At 35.4% G+C, this 16,950-nt stretch overlaps 1 protein-coding gene across 4 annotated transcripts in view; it reads left to right on the plus strand.

The window, feature by feature from the left end:
- LOC127409585 (ATPase family AAA domain-containing protein 2B-like) overlaps positions 1–16,449 on the plus strand; it is a 137,155-nt gene extending 120,706 nt beyond the window's left edge. For 3 of the 4 annotated variants that reach the window (XM_051644224.1, XM_051644225.1, XM_051644226.1), the window contains exons 27-28: positions 5,516–5,644; positions 12,730–16,449. In XM_051644224.1, the coding sequence (XP_051500184.1) occupies positions 5,516–5,644; positions 12,730–12,771 (171 nt within the window). In that variant the 3' untranslated portion in view covers positions 12,772–16,449. Of the gene's footprint in view, positions 1–5,515; positions 5,645–10,934; positions 11,001–12,729 lie in introns of all 4 variants that reach the window. The other variant, XR_007892013.1, reaches the window with a different exon arrangement.
- The last annotated feature ends 501 nt before the right edge of the window (positions 16,450–16,950 follow it).

Consider the following 16,950-nt stretch of genomic DNA (forward strand, 5'->3'; position numbering starts at 1 on the left):
TTTGCGACCGAGCTTTAACTTCCTGGCTGATGTCTTGAGATGTTGCTTCAATATAGCCACATAATTTTCCTTCCTCATTTTGTGAAGTGTACCAGTCCCTCGTGCAGCAAAGCACTCCCACAACATGATGCTGTCACCCCCATGCTTCACGGTTGAGATGGTGATCTTCGGCTTGCAAGCCTCATCTTTTTTCCTCCAAACATAACAATGGTCATTATGGCCAAACAGTTGCATTTTTGTTTCATCAGACCAGAGGTCATTTCTCCAAAAAGTAAGATCTTTGTCTCCATGTGCACTTGCAAACTGTAGTATGGCTGTTTTGGAGCAGTGGCTTCTTCCTTGCTGATCAGCCTTTCAGGTTATGTCGATATAGGACTTGTTTTACTGTGGATATAGATACTTATCAACCTGTTTCCTCCAGCATCTTCACAAGGTCCTTTGCTGTTGTTCTGGGATTGATTCGCTTTTTTTTCGCACTAAACTACGTTCATCTCTAGTAGACAGAATGCGTCTCTTTCCTGAGCAGTATGATGGCTACGTGGTCCCATGGTGTTTATACTTGCGCACTATTGTTTGTACAGATGAACGTGGTACCTTCAGGTATTTGGAAATTGCTCCCAAGGAGGTCTTGGCTGACTTCTTTTGATTTTCACATGATGTCAAGCAAAGAGGCACTGAGTTTGAAGGTAGGCCTTAAAATACATCCACAGGTACACCTCCAATTGACTCCTATCAGAATCTAATTGGCTAATTGCCTAAATGTTTGACACCATTTTCTGGAATTTTACAAGCTGCTTAAAGGCACAGTTAACTTAGTGAATGTAAACTTCTGAACCACTGGAATTGTGATTTAGCCAATTAAAAGTGAAACAATCTGTCTGTGAACAATTGTTGAAAAAAATTACTTGTGTCATGCACAAAGTAGATGTCCAAAATGACTTGCCAAAACTATAGTTTGCTAATATGAAATCTGTGGAGTAATGAGTTTTAATGATTTCAACTGTAACTAGGCATAAAAAATAATATTAAGAAATATACAGTATCAAATGTTACAAATACACAAAGTTATTAATTATTGGGCATTTTTTGCCCTAATATTTAGAATTTTGAGGGCATTCTTGTCATTTTTCTGACATTTCTGCCCAGAGCCCTGGTTAATTTCTGACCCTATTGTGTATTGTTTTGTTAAAAATCAATATATGTGGTGTATTAGGCTATGTGCAGGGAGAACTGAAAACATTCTTTGAATACTTCATACAGTAAAATGTTCTTAAAGCCATAACCTAGCGGTTAATGAATACAACTAAATCAATAATTAGTAACTCAATAAAAGTGGCAAAATGGCCAATTTTTTTTCAAGCTATAGATCAAATGGAACAAATAGAACAAATGATCACAGGATTTCATATTTAGGTGAGCTATTCCTTTAATATCATCTTGTCCTTTGCAAGTTTGGTTGGCACTTAGCAAAAGTATTTGATTGTGTATTGTTTCTTCTTGTTACTGAGGTAATTATCCCAAGTTACATTTTTCCCATCCGCTGACCCATTTGCGTTCTGTACAATCACAATGCTTTTCTTTCACTCCATATCTGGGATTGATGTCCTGGGCTTTTAGGAGGACTGGTCTGGTTGTTACAAAAGTTTTCTAGCGGGAGTCAGATGGACTGTGTAAAAAATCATTTAAAGCTAGGATTACTGTTCTATTCAGTGTTGACAGAGGAAGGCTGCCATCCATGACCATTCTCCCACAGTCAGTGATACTGGGAGGGGCTTATGACACAGAAAAACAGCAGGGGTGATATTTACCAACAATTATTTGAAATTTTGTCTCTTGTCATTCGTGACAATAACGTCTAGTGGTCTGAGAGGGGTCATTTTACAGTTTGGTGATAGCTAATGACATGTATACAAGAATGCTAAAATTAAATATTTATATTTATCTAATATTTACTAAAATTTGCTAAAATATTTGCAAGCAAAAAAACTTTTATACACTGTTTATTATTGAGGTAGTCTTTGATTTTGGAACCTTTTGGCACACAAAGTGGAGGTAACATATACGTTAATCCATCAAGTGGGCATGGTTATATAGTATTATAATGTTAAAATAGTTAAATATCGGCTGATTATGTTGTCTATTGAACCAATAATGTTTACTTGTTAAAAACTTTAGTTCTTTGCCAAGCATGGACTGAGCTACAGAGCTAAGGGTAATTTTTGTTTTTGTAATTTCTTTCTAATATTCTATATTTGTTGTTGTAGTTTTTTTTTTCCATTGGTTTCAGGGTCTGTCATTACACTACAAAGATATGGTTTCAAACTTGTCTACGGGGGATGTGATTTCTCATTAAATGTCTCCCCAAAACCAAACTTGAGTTCGCAGTTACCGCCGTCCATTGGTAATCTTGGCACACTCTTATGCTGAGTGCGCTTTGCTCTTTCCGACCCAAACCTTATCAAAAGCCAGCACTGTTTATGTTGACTCAGACCAACACAAACCAAAGGCAGGCAGAGTAATAACTTGTCCCAGTGCCATTTGATGAGCTCAGGATTGGCCAGAGGATCGTTGTGATGAACATGCCAATTGAAAGGCCACTGTGAAGACTGAGGCGATTTAATTAAACCAAATGTGAAAAATAAATACTTTCTGGAGGTGAGAATGAAATGGAAGGAAATTATGACTTGCCTTAATTAGCTGTCTATATGATCTTAATTGCTTTTGAAGATGGCTGACCTCCCCTTCCTAGCTGAACGTGTTGGAGGGCTCAGTGTTGTCACAGGTGTTTTGTTTGCAGGTGTGCGTCTGGTTATACTATCTTTTTAGAGGTTACTTTCCAGGTTAATTTATTTTCCCATTCTCTTATTTTGTGCAGATCCTATTTGTAAATTTAATATTGGCAACATGCCAATGGGAGATTTCAAAGAGCAATTATTGGATATGACTAGGCCTGGGTGTTTATAGCTAAAATAAATAAATCTCTCTTTTTTTTTTTTTTTTTTTTAAAAGCTATTTAGTATATAGTATGTCAACATTTATGTATTTGCTATGTGTGTTTTTTTTTTTTTTCCCCCAGTCAGATTAACTATTTCGACCACTCAGCATTAAAGCCAAGCAGTTTAAGAATACTTATTTTAAGCAGTAAAAATCTAGACAAAAAAAAAATCAAGGCATGTTTTCCACAGCAAACCACTTTGGCTATGTTCAGACTGCAGGCAAATAAAAATTTTTCTCAAATCAGATCTTTTCAGGCAGACTGTCCGCACTAATAACTGCAAGTGATCAAAATCTGATTCTGAAATCATAGGTTGCATAGGTTGCTTTGGTAACGACGTAGGTGTACCCACGTGATGATGCTTTCAAAACAGATACGGGAAAAATGGAGGTGCATCATCTCGCTCCCCAAATAAGCGCTCTGTCCAGTCGCGGTGCAGAACTCCTCCGTCGCACAAGAAAAACTCAGCGACGGAGGAGACTGGTAAATATTGTGATGTTCCGTGCTGTAGTCACGGCCAGCTTATGAATACTTCCGGCATTTCCATCATCGATATTTGACGTCGTCGTTGTGTGTCGTGTTAAGAATGCCGCCATTTGAAATCTGATTTGAGCAGCCAGAGCGTCCGGACTGAGGTGCATCTGAAAAAATCAGATTTCAGTCGCATTTGAAACCACCTCCCGATGTGGTTTGAATCAGATTCGGAAAAATCAGATTTCATGTGGTTTTTTGCTGTCCAGGCTATCAAAACTCATCTGGATACAATCTGGATATGCAAAAAATTGGATTTTTAATGGCAGTCTGATCATAGTGTTTAATTCTGTTATGTGACTCATTTCGGAGTGAAACGGCATGTTCAAGTGGGTCTTCATTGATTGGATCATGAAAAGTGGCCATTCCATATCATAGTTTACATCGATTGTGACATCAACTATCCTCCTGAAATATTTGTTCTATTGTTTTTATGTATTCTATTGCTTGTAATCTATTTCTTTGTTCTTACTTTATGACTGACTGTTTACTTGTCTTGAATAATTACTTGAGAACTTGAAACATTGTTTACTCAAATCAGTATTTATTTTTTGTGGTATTAATATTGGTATTGAGAATCGTCAAATTGCTTTCATATGTAATCAGAATGGACATTGTAACTGTAATATATCCAAATAAATCAGAGTTTAATTGGAACTGAATCAAATCGAGAGCTTTTAAATTGGAATTGAGTCAAGAAATCTGTATCGATATCCAACCCTGTTGAGGACAAAAACAAAAAAGAAAATCCTTTGGAATAAAACACTGATGAATTGTGCACAGTAAGACCAGGATTGTGTATATTAATAACTTAAATATGGTCCATTTTGATATCACGTTGACTTTAAATGAGATGAAATGAATTTTCAAATTGCATTTGGCAATCCATGCGGATAGTAAGTCCACTACAGTCATTTCTAGCATATCTTGCTAGTTCTATATATTTTTCTTTTTTAATCTTTATTAGCGTAAAAAAATAAAAAAAGAGTTTAAAATGTAATAATTTGTCCTGAACCGCTTTAAACATGGTTGTATTCATAGCTCAGTTTTGTTGATCTGTCGCTGTGATGAGCTGGATTTGGCACTTGTGAAGTTGCCTGCACACCTGCCGCCTCCACACTGCATTAGTTGTCAGCTACTATTTCCTTCACTGTGTGTTTGTTGCTGTGTCTTTGGAAAACTTAAACAATGTCATTAAACCAAATAAAAAAAAAATATTTTCAAATTAAGCCTTTTCAAGATTGTTCCGAACAGCACAGTCATCTTCCAGCAGTGAAACAAGCCGTGTGATGTGCATTTATCAGCGGGTTTAATGCAGGTGTGGGCCAAAAAAAAAAAAAAAAAAAAGTTTTTAAATCAAATTGAAAGAGGCTTTCTGTTGCTCTTATGTCAGCATGCAATTTGCAAAAAATTGGTTTTGCATGTTATATGTGATTCATTTATTACCTAATTTCCAAATGCTACCTTGAGAGCCAGATTTTACTTTAACCAAAAATATGACTCATTTAAGTGTAAGAGCTTTTCTCTCGGACAAAAAAGAAACCCATTTTGTGTGTGTCATTATTCCTTCCATTAACAAATCAAATACTAATAAGCACTGAAGCTTAAGAGCATTAGTACTGCTTTGGCAAATCTAGCAAAATGGGTTAGAAACATCATGAACGTCATTTTTGATGTAATAAATGCATCTGAAATGGAAATGTCAGTGGAATGGCCAGTGTTTTAAAAATCGGACCATACATTTGTGTTCTTAAAGGGATATTTCACCAGAAAATTACAATTCCGCTGTAATTTACTCGCCTTCATGTCATTACAAGGCTGTATGACTTTTTTTTTCTTCTGTGGAAAACAAGGGAAATGTGAGAAGTGTTTGAGGAACCTGTTTGAAATCAGACATTATTTTTGCAATTCTGTTCGGTGGCACAGACATTACACACTTCACCTTTAATGTACAATGTTTTAATATATGTCAATTTGCTGTGTTTTCAGCATCTATTGGAGCAGGTGGTTTTGAAGAGTGAACGCTTCAGTGTGGATCATCTAGAGAGACTGTACTCCATGCTCAGCCAGTGTATTTACCATTACCGCAGAGATTACGACAAGACTCACCTTATAGAGGTTCAATCATCAGACATGCACACACAGATCAATATGATGTTCAGTGACATTACATGTTGATCACAGACAATGCTTTTTTTATGAAGCCAGTATATACTGTATAATGTATTATAAATGTGTTCATATTTGTTACCACAATTATAATAGATCAAAATACTCACCTATTCATAATTACACCTTTAAGAAGTATAATGTGTCATATCACAGTATCAGAGTGCTTTATAAAACTGATTGTTCTGACTTTAAATTGTGATTGGATGGTCCGCGTTCAAAGCTGTACTCTTATATTGTACTCTTTCAAGGTGTAACCATGCATATTTATTTACTAAATGTTATAACTGATTAAAATATGTATAAGGCAGTACACGTTTCTATGGCACTAATAACACACACATAAAAAAAACTGTACAGGCATCATAGAAAGTGTTACCACTTGAAGATATAGCTAATAAATGAATACACAATCATTTATATAGGTCAAAATCCTTATGTATGCCTCCAGAAAGCATGTATACTGTAAGTTATAGGATAGTTTCAGTAGGGGTATTTATTCAACTTCGGGCACGTTTAGAATTTGAAAAACAGAGGTGATAATATTTTGCAGCCAAACACACAGATGTATTGTCTAATCTTTCTACTGAAAGTATATGTGTGTTTCTTTGACTTTGGACAATTTTTATATCCCACGGGTTGATTTTGTTTTTTAATTTGTATTATTCAATTTATAATTTCTTTATTTATTCATAAAACTGAATTGGAAACTTTTTGCCAGGCCTTCATTATTCATTGGTCATTTTGATTTTTATATATATATATATATATTACTGCTGTTGCCTTGTCTTAGACCCAGACTTTCAATATTAAACAATAAAAATACTATTGTAAAAATACTAATTATTACATGTTTGAAACTATGATAATCTAAACAAAGAATGAAATTAACAAACCATTTAAATATTTATTGTGTGAAAATTATTTCTATCAATATGCAAAAATTACGACTGTCTCACATTTGTGGCGTCATTTCCATCACACCAAACAGTTTCGCCCATAATTTTTTTTATTTATTTATTTTAGTGTATATATATATATATATATATATATTTTTTTTTTTTTTTAATGAGGGTGATGAAAATGACATTTTTAAAGTTTTTTTTATTTTTTTATCTTGTTACGGCTAATTTTATAGCTAAAATTTTTTGTATCAATTTTCACACTTTTTGCATAATTAAGCAAAATTATAGCTTGATTTATAATTATTCTATATAAAAATACTCTGTGATATTTACCTTGAAATATATATATATTTTTTTCTTTCAAACATCACTTGTCTCGTATTTTATCACAAGCATGCTCTTCACTGACACTTGGTTAACAAGTACACTAACTAAAAAAAATTATATATATATATATATATATATATATATATATATATAAATATATTAGGGGCGAAATTCTGTTTATTTCACTCTTTTTTTTTTTATTAACAGTAAAATTTGGAGGGGAAAATGGCATTTGAAAAGTACCAATGAATAATGAAGGTCTGGTAAAAAGTTTTCAATTAAGACCTTCATAAAACAAAAACAAAAAACAACAAAAAAGAAACCTATTTGTTGTAATAAAAAGCAACCCCTGGAACATAAAGTGCCCAAAGTTGAAGAAACACAGATATACTTTCAATAGAAAGATAAGATGATACATCTGTGTGTTTGGCTGCATAAAATTAGCCCCTCTGATTTATCTCTAATTATTTGCTTGTTAGGCCAGTATAATACTAAAAAATATAACATTAACTAGTACCTCTACACAGACTAATCACTCATCAATGTTTAGTTCAATCATGTCTTGTGTGTGTGACAGCCGCTCTGAGTAGATGGATACACACACATACTGAACAGCTGCTGTGTGTTTAAATTACACTGCCGTGCTGATGGTGGCGAGCTACTGCGAGCCCTCCTGGGAAATTATGTGCACTGTTCTCAAATACAATAGTAATGGTAGCTGCCCAGCGTGAACTGATTAGAATTGCTCCAAGGAATTATGGCCACCGTGACTGAAGGCTAATTTGCATGTTTGTGTATCAATTCCTCTTCGAGACGATCCTAATGGAGTCATATTTATTAATTCCAGTAAAGTTCAAAATCAAGACCATCTGGAAAGCTTGTACATGTTCAGTTTTATTAATCCCCTCTTCTGGTTTCCATCAGACTGTTGGATCGCTTGCAGTTAGTGGACTTAAGCTCAGATCCACAGAGGATACCAGCAATTGAACATGATTTATTAATGGTTCACACATTGTAGTGGACTTCCTAGTTTTTTGAAAAAAAGAGGTCAAAGACAAGCTACGCTAGTGATGGGCGGATTCGTAGCACTGCTTCTTGAAGGAAACCTTTACTGATAATTTGTTTCGAACCAATGCTTTGGAGCGCGTACCAAACCTGCCAGGTCACGTGATTTTAGTCATACTGTTTCGAAATGTTTCGAAGTTGGACGCTAAGGTGCATTGATCCCAAAGTCAGTTCAGCAATAACTAAGGTCCATTAAATCAGACTGATTCAAACAAGAGTTGCTGATTTGAATTCAGTTATTTAAAATTACTGTCGTTCACCTTGAGTTGTGTTCCAACAGGAAAAAAAATAAATCTAAATATTGTGTTTGAGAAATTTGAGAGACGTAGATATTTTGAGATTTAAAGAGATTAGTTTGTTTTACAAAAAGTGAATCTGGAATTTCAGCTATTGTACATGATAACGTGCCTTTACTTTTTTGTTTAAATAAACCCAATTTTGTGTTGTTACAAATGCTGCATAGTGTAGTGGTTAACACACTCGCCAATTAATCTGAAGCACTCCATGTCTGGGTTTGAGTTCCATACTGAGTGAAAATAATTATCATAACATTTTACAATCTTTAAAATCAAATAAAAAAAATAAATAAAAAATATATATATATATACAAAGCAGGGTTATTATAGTTATAGATTTTTAATTTAGTTTTTATTTCTATTTTTTATTCAATTTAGTTTAGTTTTCACAGTTTGTCTGTTAGTTTTAGTTTAGTTTTTGTTTTCCCTGTTTCAGTTTAGTTAGTTTTTATTTTAGTATTACTTTCAGAATTTTTTATGGCTGTCAAAGCTGAGCTTTCACTGGTGTACTTTAACAAGTCTAACATCATTACATTTCTCAGGGCATTCTTGTGTTACCTCTATTTAGTGGTATGTTCATGTTTAATGTGGATTGTAAATGTTGCAAATTTTATAATATAGGGTGAATGTGGGTAAAATGACATGGGACATTTAAACTTGATCTCCATTGTATCCATATGTACAGTGCATCCAGGAAGTATTCACAGCGCTTCACTTTTTCCACATTTTGTTATGTTACAGCCTTATTCCAAAATGGATTAAACTCATTATTTTCCTCAAATTTCTACAAACAATACCCCATAATGACAACGTGAAAAGTTTGTTTGAAATCTTTGCAAATTTATTAAAAATAAAAATCGAAAAAAAATCACATGTACATAAGTATTCACAGCCTTTGCCATGACACTCAAAATTGAGCTCAGGTGCATCCTGTTTCCACTGATCATCCTTGAGATGTTTCTACAACTTGATTGGAGTCCACCTGTGGTAAATTCAGTTGATTGTGCATGATTTGGAAAGGCACACACCTGTCTATGTAAGGTCCCACAGTTAACAGTGCATGTCAGAGTACAAACCAAGCCATGAAGTCCAAGGAATTGTCTGTAGACCTCCAAGACAGGATTGTATCGAGGCACAGATCTGGGGAAGGGTACAGAAAAATTTCTGCAGCATTGAAGGTCCCAGTGAGCACAGTGGCCTCCATCATCTGTAAATGGAAGAAGTTTGGAACCACCAGGACTCTTCCTAGAGCTTGCCGCCCGGCCAAACTGAGCAATCGGGGGAGAAGGGCCTTAGTCAGGGAGGTGACCAAGAACCCAATGGTCACTGACAGAGCTCCAGCATTTCTCTGTGGAGAGAGGAGAACCTTCCAGAAGAACAACCATCTCTGCAGCACTCCATCAATCAGGCCTGTATGGTAGAGTGGCCAGACGGAAGCCACTCCTCAGTAAAAGGCACATGACAGCCTGCCTGGAGTTTGCCAAAAGGCACCTGAAGGACTCTCAGACCATGAGAAACAAAGATTGAACTCTTTGGCCTGAATGGCAAGCGTCATGTCTGGAGGAAACCAGGCACCGCTCATCACCTGGCCAATACCATCCCTACAGCGAAGCATGGTGGTGGCAGCATCATGCTGTGGGGATGTTTTTCAGCGGCAGGAACTGGGAGACTAGTCAGGATCGAGGGAAAGATGAATCCAGCAATGTACAGAGACATCCTTGATGAAAACCTGCTCCAGAGCGCTCTGGACCTCAGACTGGGGCGAAGGTTCATCTTCCAACAGGACAGCGACCCTAAGCACACAGCCAAGATAACAAAGGAGTGGCTACGGGACAACCCTGTGATGTCCTTGAGTGGCCCAGCCAGAGCCCAGACTTGAACCCGATTGAACATCTCTAAAGAGATCTGAAAATGGCTGTGCACCGACGCTCCCCATCCAACCTGATGGAGCTTGAGAGGTCCTGCAAAGAAGATTGGAAGAAACTGCCCAAAAATAGGTGTGCCAAACTTGTAGCATCATACTCGAAAAGACTTGAGGCTGTAATTGGTGCCAAAGGTGCTTCAACAAAGGATTGAGCAAAGGCTGTGAATACTTATGTACATGTGATTTTTTTTTTATTTATTTATTTTTTTTATAAATTTGCAAAGATTTCAAACAAACTTCTTTCACGTTGTCATTATGGGGTATTGTTTGTAGAATTTTGAGGAAAATAATGAATTTAATCCATTTTGGAATAAGGCTGTAACAACAAAATGTGGAAAAAGTGAAGCGCTGTGAATACTTTCCGGATGCACTGTATTTTCTTAAATGATTATAAACCATTACTAAACTAATCTTTGGGGAGTAAACAATTAAAAGGATATTTCACCCAAAAATGAAAATTCTCTCACCCGCATGCCATCCCAGATGTGTTTGACATTCTTTCTTCTGCTGAACACAAAACAAAGATTTTAAGAAGAATATTTCAGCTCTGTTGGTTCACACAGTGCAAGTCAACAGGGGCCAGAACTCTGAAGCTCCGAAAAGTACATAAAGACAGCATAAAAGTAATCCATAAAACTCCAATGGTTAAATCAATGTCTTTAGAAGCGATATGATAGCTGTGGATGAGAAACATCAATATTGAAGTCCTTTTTTTTTTACAGTAAATCAGCAGTCTCCTCGGCAGTCATGATTTCCCAGTGCCATCTAGTGCTCTGCAAACTCTACTAGTAAGTGTAATCAAGCTAGAAATCATGATCGTTCCTGTAGACTGCGTTTGCAAGATGTACAGTACAAAATAAGTTACATTTTGGTCTGTTAGATCACTTCAGAAGACATGGATTAAACCACTTATGGATTACTTTTATGCTGCCTTTGTTTTTTTTGGATCTTCAAAGTTTTGGACCCTGTTGACTTGTATTGGATGGACCTACAGAGCTGAATTATTCTTCTATTAAAAAAAAACAAAAAAAAAAAACATGTTTGGTCTCTAATTTATTGGATTTATTTGTAATTTATAGTTAAGCATGTACTGTAAGGCTAGTATAATACTGAATTAAAATATAATAAAAACAATATAAGTTAGTACCTTTTAATACACTGACTAATCACTTATAATATTCAGTTTAATCATATTAAACCTTGCGTCACCTTGTGCAGCATTTTCAAAAAAAATAAAAAAATAATTGAAATACTGAAATGTTGTCATCTGGTTATAAAAAGATAGATAAAATAATCACTATGGCCATGGTCAGAATGGCATACTAAAAACATTGTCCAAATCACCAATTTATTGAATTTTTAATGTATTTGTGGTCATGTTTGTTAGGCCAGTATAATACCGAATTAAAAATATCAACAAAAACAAGATCATTATTTAATGTTCAGTTCAATAATAAAAAACATGAAATATGTTAATAGGCTGTGATTTTGTCTCTGATGCATACTCGTCTTTACCGAGGACAGAAATAATACTGAAAAGTAGTGATGTCTGTTAGGGCCATGATATAAAGACAGCCAAAAAATTTAAATGAAATGAAAAAAAAAAAAGAAAAAAGAAAAAAAGTTTTGTTTCCAATTTATTGAACTAATTTGTCATTTGTTTGTAGTCATGCTTGTTAGGCTTCTATAATACTGAATTGCAAACTTTTTGACCATTAACTTTTGACTATAATGTTCATGGCTGCGTTTCCCAAAAGAATAAGCCTAAGTAGAGTGGTGCCAATGGTCTCTACAATCAACTTAAGCTTACGATGCTTTTGGGAAACACTGCTCAGTTCAATCATATTAAACATTAAATATGTTCTGGTTGGCTGTCCCTTTGTTGCAGCATTTTTACTTTGACAGTGAACTGAAATAATACTTAATACTGAACACTTGTCACATCTGGTTAGGTAACCATATAAAGATAGACCAGAAAGATCCCTATGGACGTGTTTGGCATACTACCCATACTATTAGTGCTTCTGATATATCTTTGTTTGGCAGACATATTAATAGGATGGTAGTATGCCATTCCGAACATTGGGTTATTGGGTTTATTTGTCATTTCTTTGTAGTCATGCTTGTTAGGCTGGTATACTACAGAATTTTAGGGCTGTTCGCTTTTGATTTTGTCCCTTTTTATGTGAAGTGAGTCTGTTCTCCACCCTTATCTTACATGATGTTTAAGAAAATAATGTTTACAGAATGTCTTCCATTGTTGAGTCAAACTAGTCAATTAACCACTAAACGTTTATTAACCCCAATCTCACACTTTGGACCACTCATACAAACAGAGCAGTGCTTTGAAAGCACCACGATGTGAAGTCAACCGACAATTGGCTTGATTAACATTGTCTTTCACATTGAAACTGGATAGGAGGAAGTATTTTAACACTGAAAACATTAAACACTTCACCTTTGAAAACTCATAAATGTTTCTTCTGAAGAACCAATTTTCTGTCTTTTCATTTGCAGGCGATGGAGAGGCAAGTTCAGCATTTCGAAACATTCCTGTGATGAACAGAGGGCTTTCTGCGAGACCTGTAATCTGAGACTTTTTTTGATACTCAAGTGAGAGGCCAGCGTTTGTGCCAAGTCCCTAATGTGGAGTAGGTCTGGACGTCTCGGTCTAAAATGACAACGAAAAAAAAAAAAAAGGTGCAGACATTTGAAACAAAGGCTAACAGAGGCGACCTTGGTGCTATCATCTCAGGTACCTGGACAGAACCAAACACAAAAACTGTAGGTTTTGTTTTCTTTTGTTCATTTCGTAAACTTACATGCCAATTGCTGATGAACATTCTTGGTGCTATTGGGTGCTGTTGTTTTTCGTCTGCTGCTCCTCGTTCTCCTCATTAATAAGCAAACAAAAACACAAACGAACAGTACAAAATAAAAGATTGTGATGTCACAGTTGAACCTCAGCTGCCGTCTACTGGAAGCAAACACACAACACAGATTCTCACCAGTAGTGGCAAAACTGTACAAGGATGGTGTGAAGCTCTAAAGGTCGAGTCAGTTGGTTATTTACTGTGGAAACAAAGTACAAAACCCATTTTCTATGTCCACCCTCTCCCCATCACGACCCCTGTGTTGTCACACCTTATCAATATGATTATTTAAAACTTCTTACCTATAAAAAAAACACATCCCGCACAGTTTTCTAGGGAGTTTGTGACAAATTATCCTGCAGGATTGTAATTGTTTTCTACTGGATGTTATTGTAAGATTCCAAGGCTTCTGTATTATTAACCTAGATTTCCAGGTCAAAAATGTCCTCCTCTTAATACTATTTGTCCCCTATAATCTGTTTTAATAGAAAACAAACTAAAATAAATTGAGAGTTTTTAACTTTTAATTGTATAAAATAGATCTTTTGAAATTTAAGACCCATTGCAAATTTTCACTTTAGGACTAGTTAATAGTTTTTTGTATGTTTGTTTGTTGTGGCATTTTTGTCCTGGTATAACTGGATTTAAAACTAGATATCTGGCGATTGGACTGCCTAGCACGTGCCTTAACCTCTAAAATAGTATCTTACAAGCTGAAGAACATCGCAGACTATCCATTTTTGTGACAAGCCACTCTCCTGCAGCTTTAAAATAATTTATTGACCGCGATCCATGACCGTGTTTGTTGTCTTGCCGTTTTAGATACGTGACGTGTTGTAGTTCAGTCGTTTGCCAATCTTTTCTTAATGTCACCAACCATGTCACGCACAAACCTCGTCTTCCTGGTTTGTGCGAGTCAGGTATCTTGCCCAACTCCATTGTACATTGTGATTTTCTTTCACCATGCGTTATTATAACTTCACATCACAACATTGGAGTGAAAAGAACACAGTTTTTTTTTTGTGTGTGTGCGAGAAAAACCGTTCAAGGAAACATTGGAATTGCAGACTAGGCAGTGCAGAGTTTTTTAACATTAAAAGCATTACTATCTTTTGTTTTTGTTTTTTTATATTTTAGTTCGTCCTTGATAATGTTTACTATTTTTGCTAACTTGTACAATGTCTAATGTTGTGCTAAATCCTTAGTTGTTAGCTAATGCATTAAAGGGTTAGTTCACCCAAAAAAGTACAATTCCGTCATCATATACTCATCTTCATCTCATTCCAAACACGTATAACTTACTTTCATCGGTGGAACACAAATGGTCACTATTCACTTTTATTGTAGGGACAAAGGGTGACTGAGGTTAACAGTATGATTAACTCTTTTCTTGTTCAATGAAAGAAAGTAATATGGGTTTGGAATTGCATGAGGGTGGTTAAATGATGACAAAATTGCCACTTTAGGTTGAACAAACCCTTTAATAACATGATTTCAGTCTAATTTTGACAGTGTAAGTAGTACTTCATTCTCCCTCTCAAATGTTCTCTTTTATTTTTTTGTAAAGAACGTTGATCCAGTTCAAGAGTCAACTTGACCTTGTCTAGGATTCGGTGCTATAAACGAAAAGGAGAAAACAAAAAAATAAAAATACAATTATTTTCTAAGACATATGCAAGGAAAAAAAATGAGTTAGCTTTGGACTACTGCAGTACGTTTGAGAGAGACAGAACCACAGCTACCTCAGCAAGTTGTTTTCATGCGAAGAGAGAAAAGTAATGACCTGTTTACTGACAAACAGTATTTGTTGACCTCTGTAAAATCACTTCACCCTTTCAGAAATTCAAGCTAAGGTACTGGATCACCTCTCGTACATGAACGAACGTGTCATGCGGCATTTATCCTCGGGTATGTTTGAATTTTTAATTTGTATTTCTTTTTTGGGTTGTTCTGCTTTTGAGCCGAGAAAAGAAATGGCATTTTGATATTGGTGAAATGTTATATACTGTATATTTCAGTTTTTCTACATTTGCATCCCATGATTACTGTTTGGTTAGTATTTTCGAACACGGGCCATATTCAAGTGTTGTGTTATTTTTCTATTATGTCCTATCTCTTACGTTTTGCTTTCTCCTTTTAGTCCGCTGTTGTGTTTTCAAGTTTCGCAATAGTAGTCACATTTTCTTGCTTTTTCCTTCATTCTGTAACAGACAGTTTGTTATTTATTAAATTATTAAACATGGTCTTTAACATTCATATGTTCAGCATTTTGTAAAACATTTGTTAAACGGAGACTAATTGGAAAAATGTTACACGGCTTATGATATATGTGCCGAGACACGATGTAGCACATTTTTGTAGCAGGTGTTTTGCGACATTTAGATACGGGGGGTCTAACTGGTCTGAGGTCTGCTACTTTAATGAACCTATTTATTCCATAAAGGGTAGAAAGGCTTCTTTTTCATTTTAAAGTGTTACTATTTAGGGTGAGAATGAGGTTTATGTGGCTATTGTGCGTTTTATGGTCCCTCTCCGTCAAAAAAAAAAAAAACAAACAAACAAAAAAAAAGACCTACTGTAACGCTGACCACTTGAGTTTATCTCACAAATCTGGGGGGTAAAAAGTATTAGTTGGCATTTCAGCTAATTTTCCACTCGGTGTTCACCTAAGTATCGTGCTATTTGGTAGCTCACTATTTTCGCAGCTAAAATGTAAATGGTATTTGATAAGATGTCAAATTGGCCGTAAATTTAAATTAAACCTTTGTGAACACAGCTTGGAAATAAAATGTAGCATATATGAAACACCATATTTTTAGCAATTTAACAAGTAACACTTAAATCCAGCATTAAAATATTATAATGGGGGCATGAAATATATGTGTAATTACAAGTTAACGTTCCTTTAATTGACCTGAGCCTAAAGATTGCTCTTTTAATGAGTGTAGGAAGTCTATAGAACAATAGAATTTTGCCTAATATAGGTGTTATGAAACAAAACCCCCTTTTTCAGTGTAATTACAGGATAAGTTCAGGATCGGAAATATAACTTTTAATGTACAAGTCAACACACAATTAGGAGAGGTTTGCAAAGTAAATTTCTTTGTCAATATTTTTAGTTAATTCCATCTAATCAGTAGATTTATACCCCTTTACTTACTAATTTACAAGGTTGAGGGAATTTTATTTTTTGTGTAATACCAGAATTTGTGTCCTTTTTATTTACTACTAAGCAAATGAAAACCACACATTGTTCTGTCCTTCCTTGCAATCCTTCTTTTGTGAAAGTCCTCTTGGAAATGATATATTTACTGTTTCTGAAATAAACTGCTGTGATATACTTGAATAAAAGGTGCAAATTGAAGTGTCTAGTGTTTTTTTTTTTTTAAATTTCAATCCAAGTACTGTCTTGTTGTTAATGTGTAACAGGGATATAATATAAACTCAGAAAAAGAAACGTCCTCTCACTTTCAACTGCTTTTATTTTCAGCAAAATTAACGTGTAAATATTTGTATGAACATAAAAAGATTCAACAACTAAGATTTCACAGACATGTGATTAATGTGTCCCTGAACAAAGGGGGGTCAAAATCAAAAGTAACAGTCAGTATCTGGTGTGGCCACCAGCTGCATTAAGTACTGCAGTGCATCTCCTCCTCATGGACTGCACCAGATTTGCCAGTTCTTGCTGTGAGATTTTACCCCACTTTTCCACCAAGGCACTTGCAAGTTCCCGGACATTTCTGGGGGGAATGGCCCTAGCCGATCCAACAGTTCCCAGACGTGCTCAATGGGATTGAGATCCGGGCTCTTCGCTGGCCATGGCAGAACACTGATATTCCTGTCTTGCAGGAAATCACGCACA

Source organism: Myxocyprinus asiaticus, chromosome 19 (assembly GCF_019703515.2).
Source record: "Myxocyprinus asiaticus isolate MX2 ecotype Aquarium Trade chromosome 19, UBuf_Myxa_2, whole genome shotgun sequence".
Taxonomy (NCBI): domain Eukaryota; kingdom Metazoa; phylum Chordata; class Actinopteri; order Cypriniformes; family Catostomidae; genus Myxocyprinus; species Myxocyprinus asiaticus.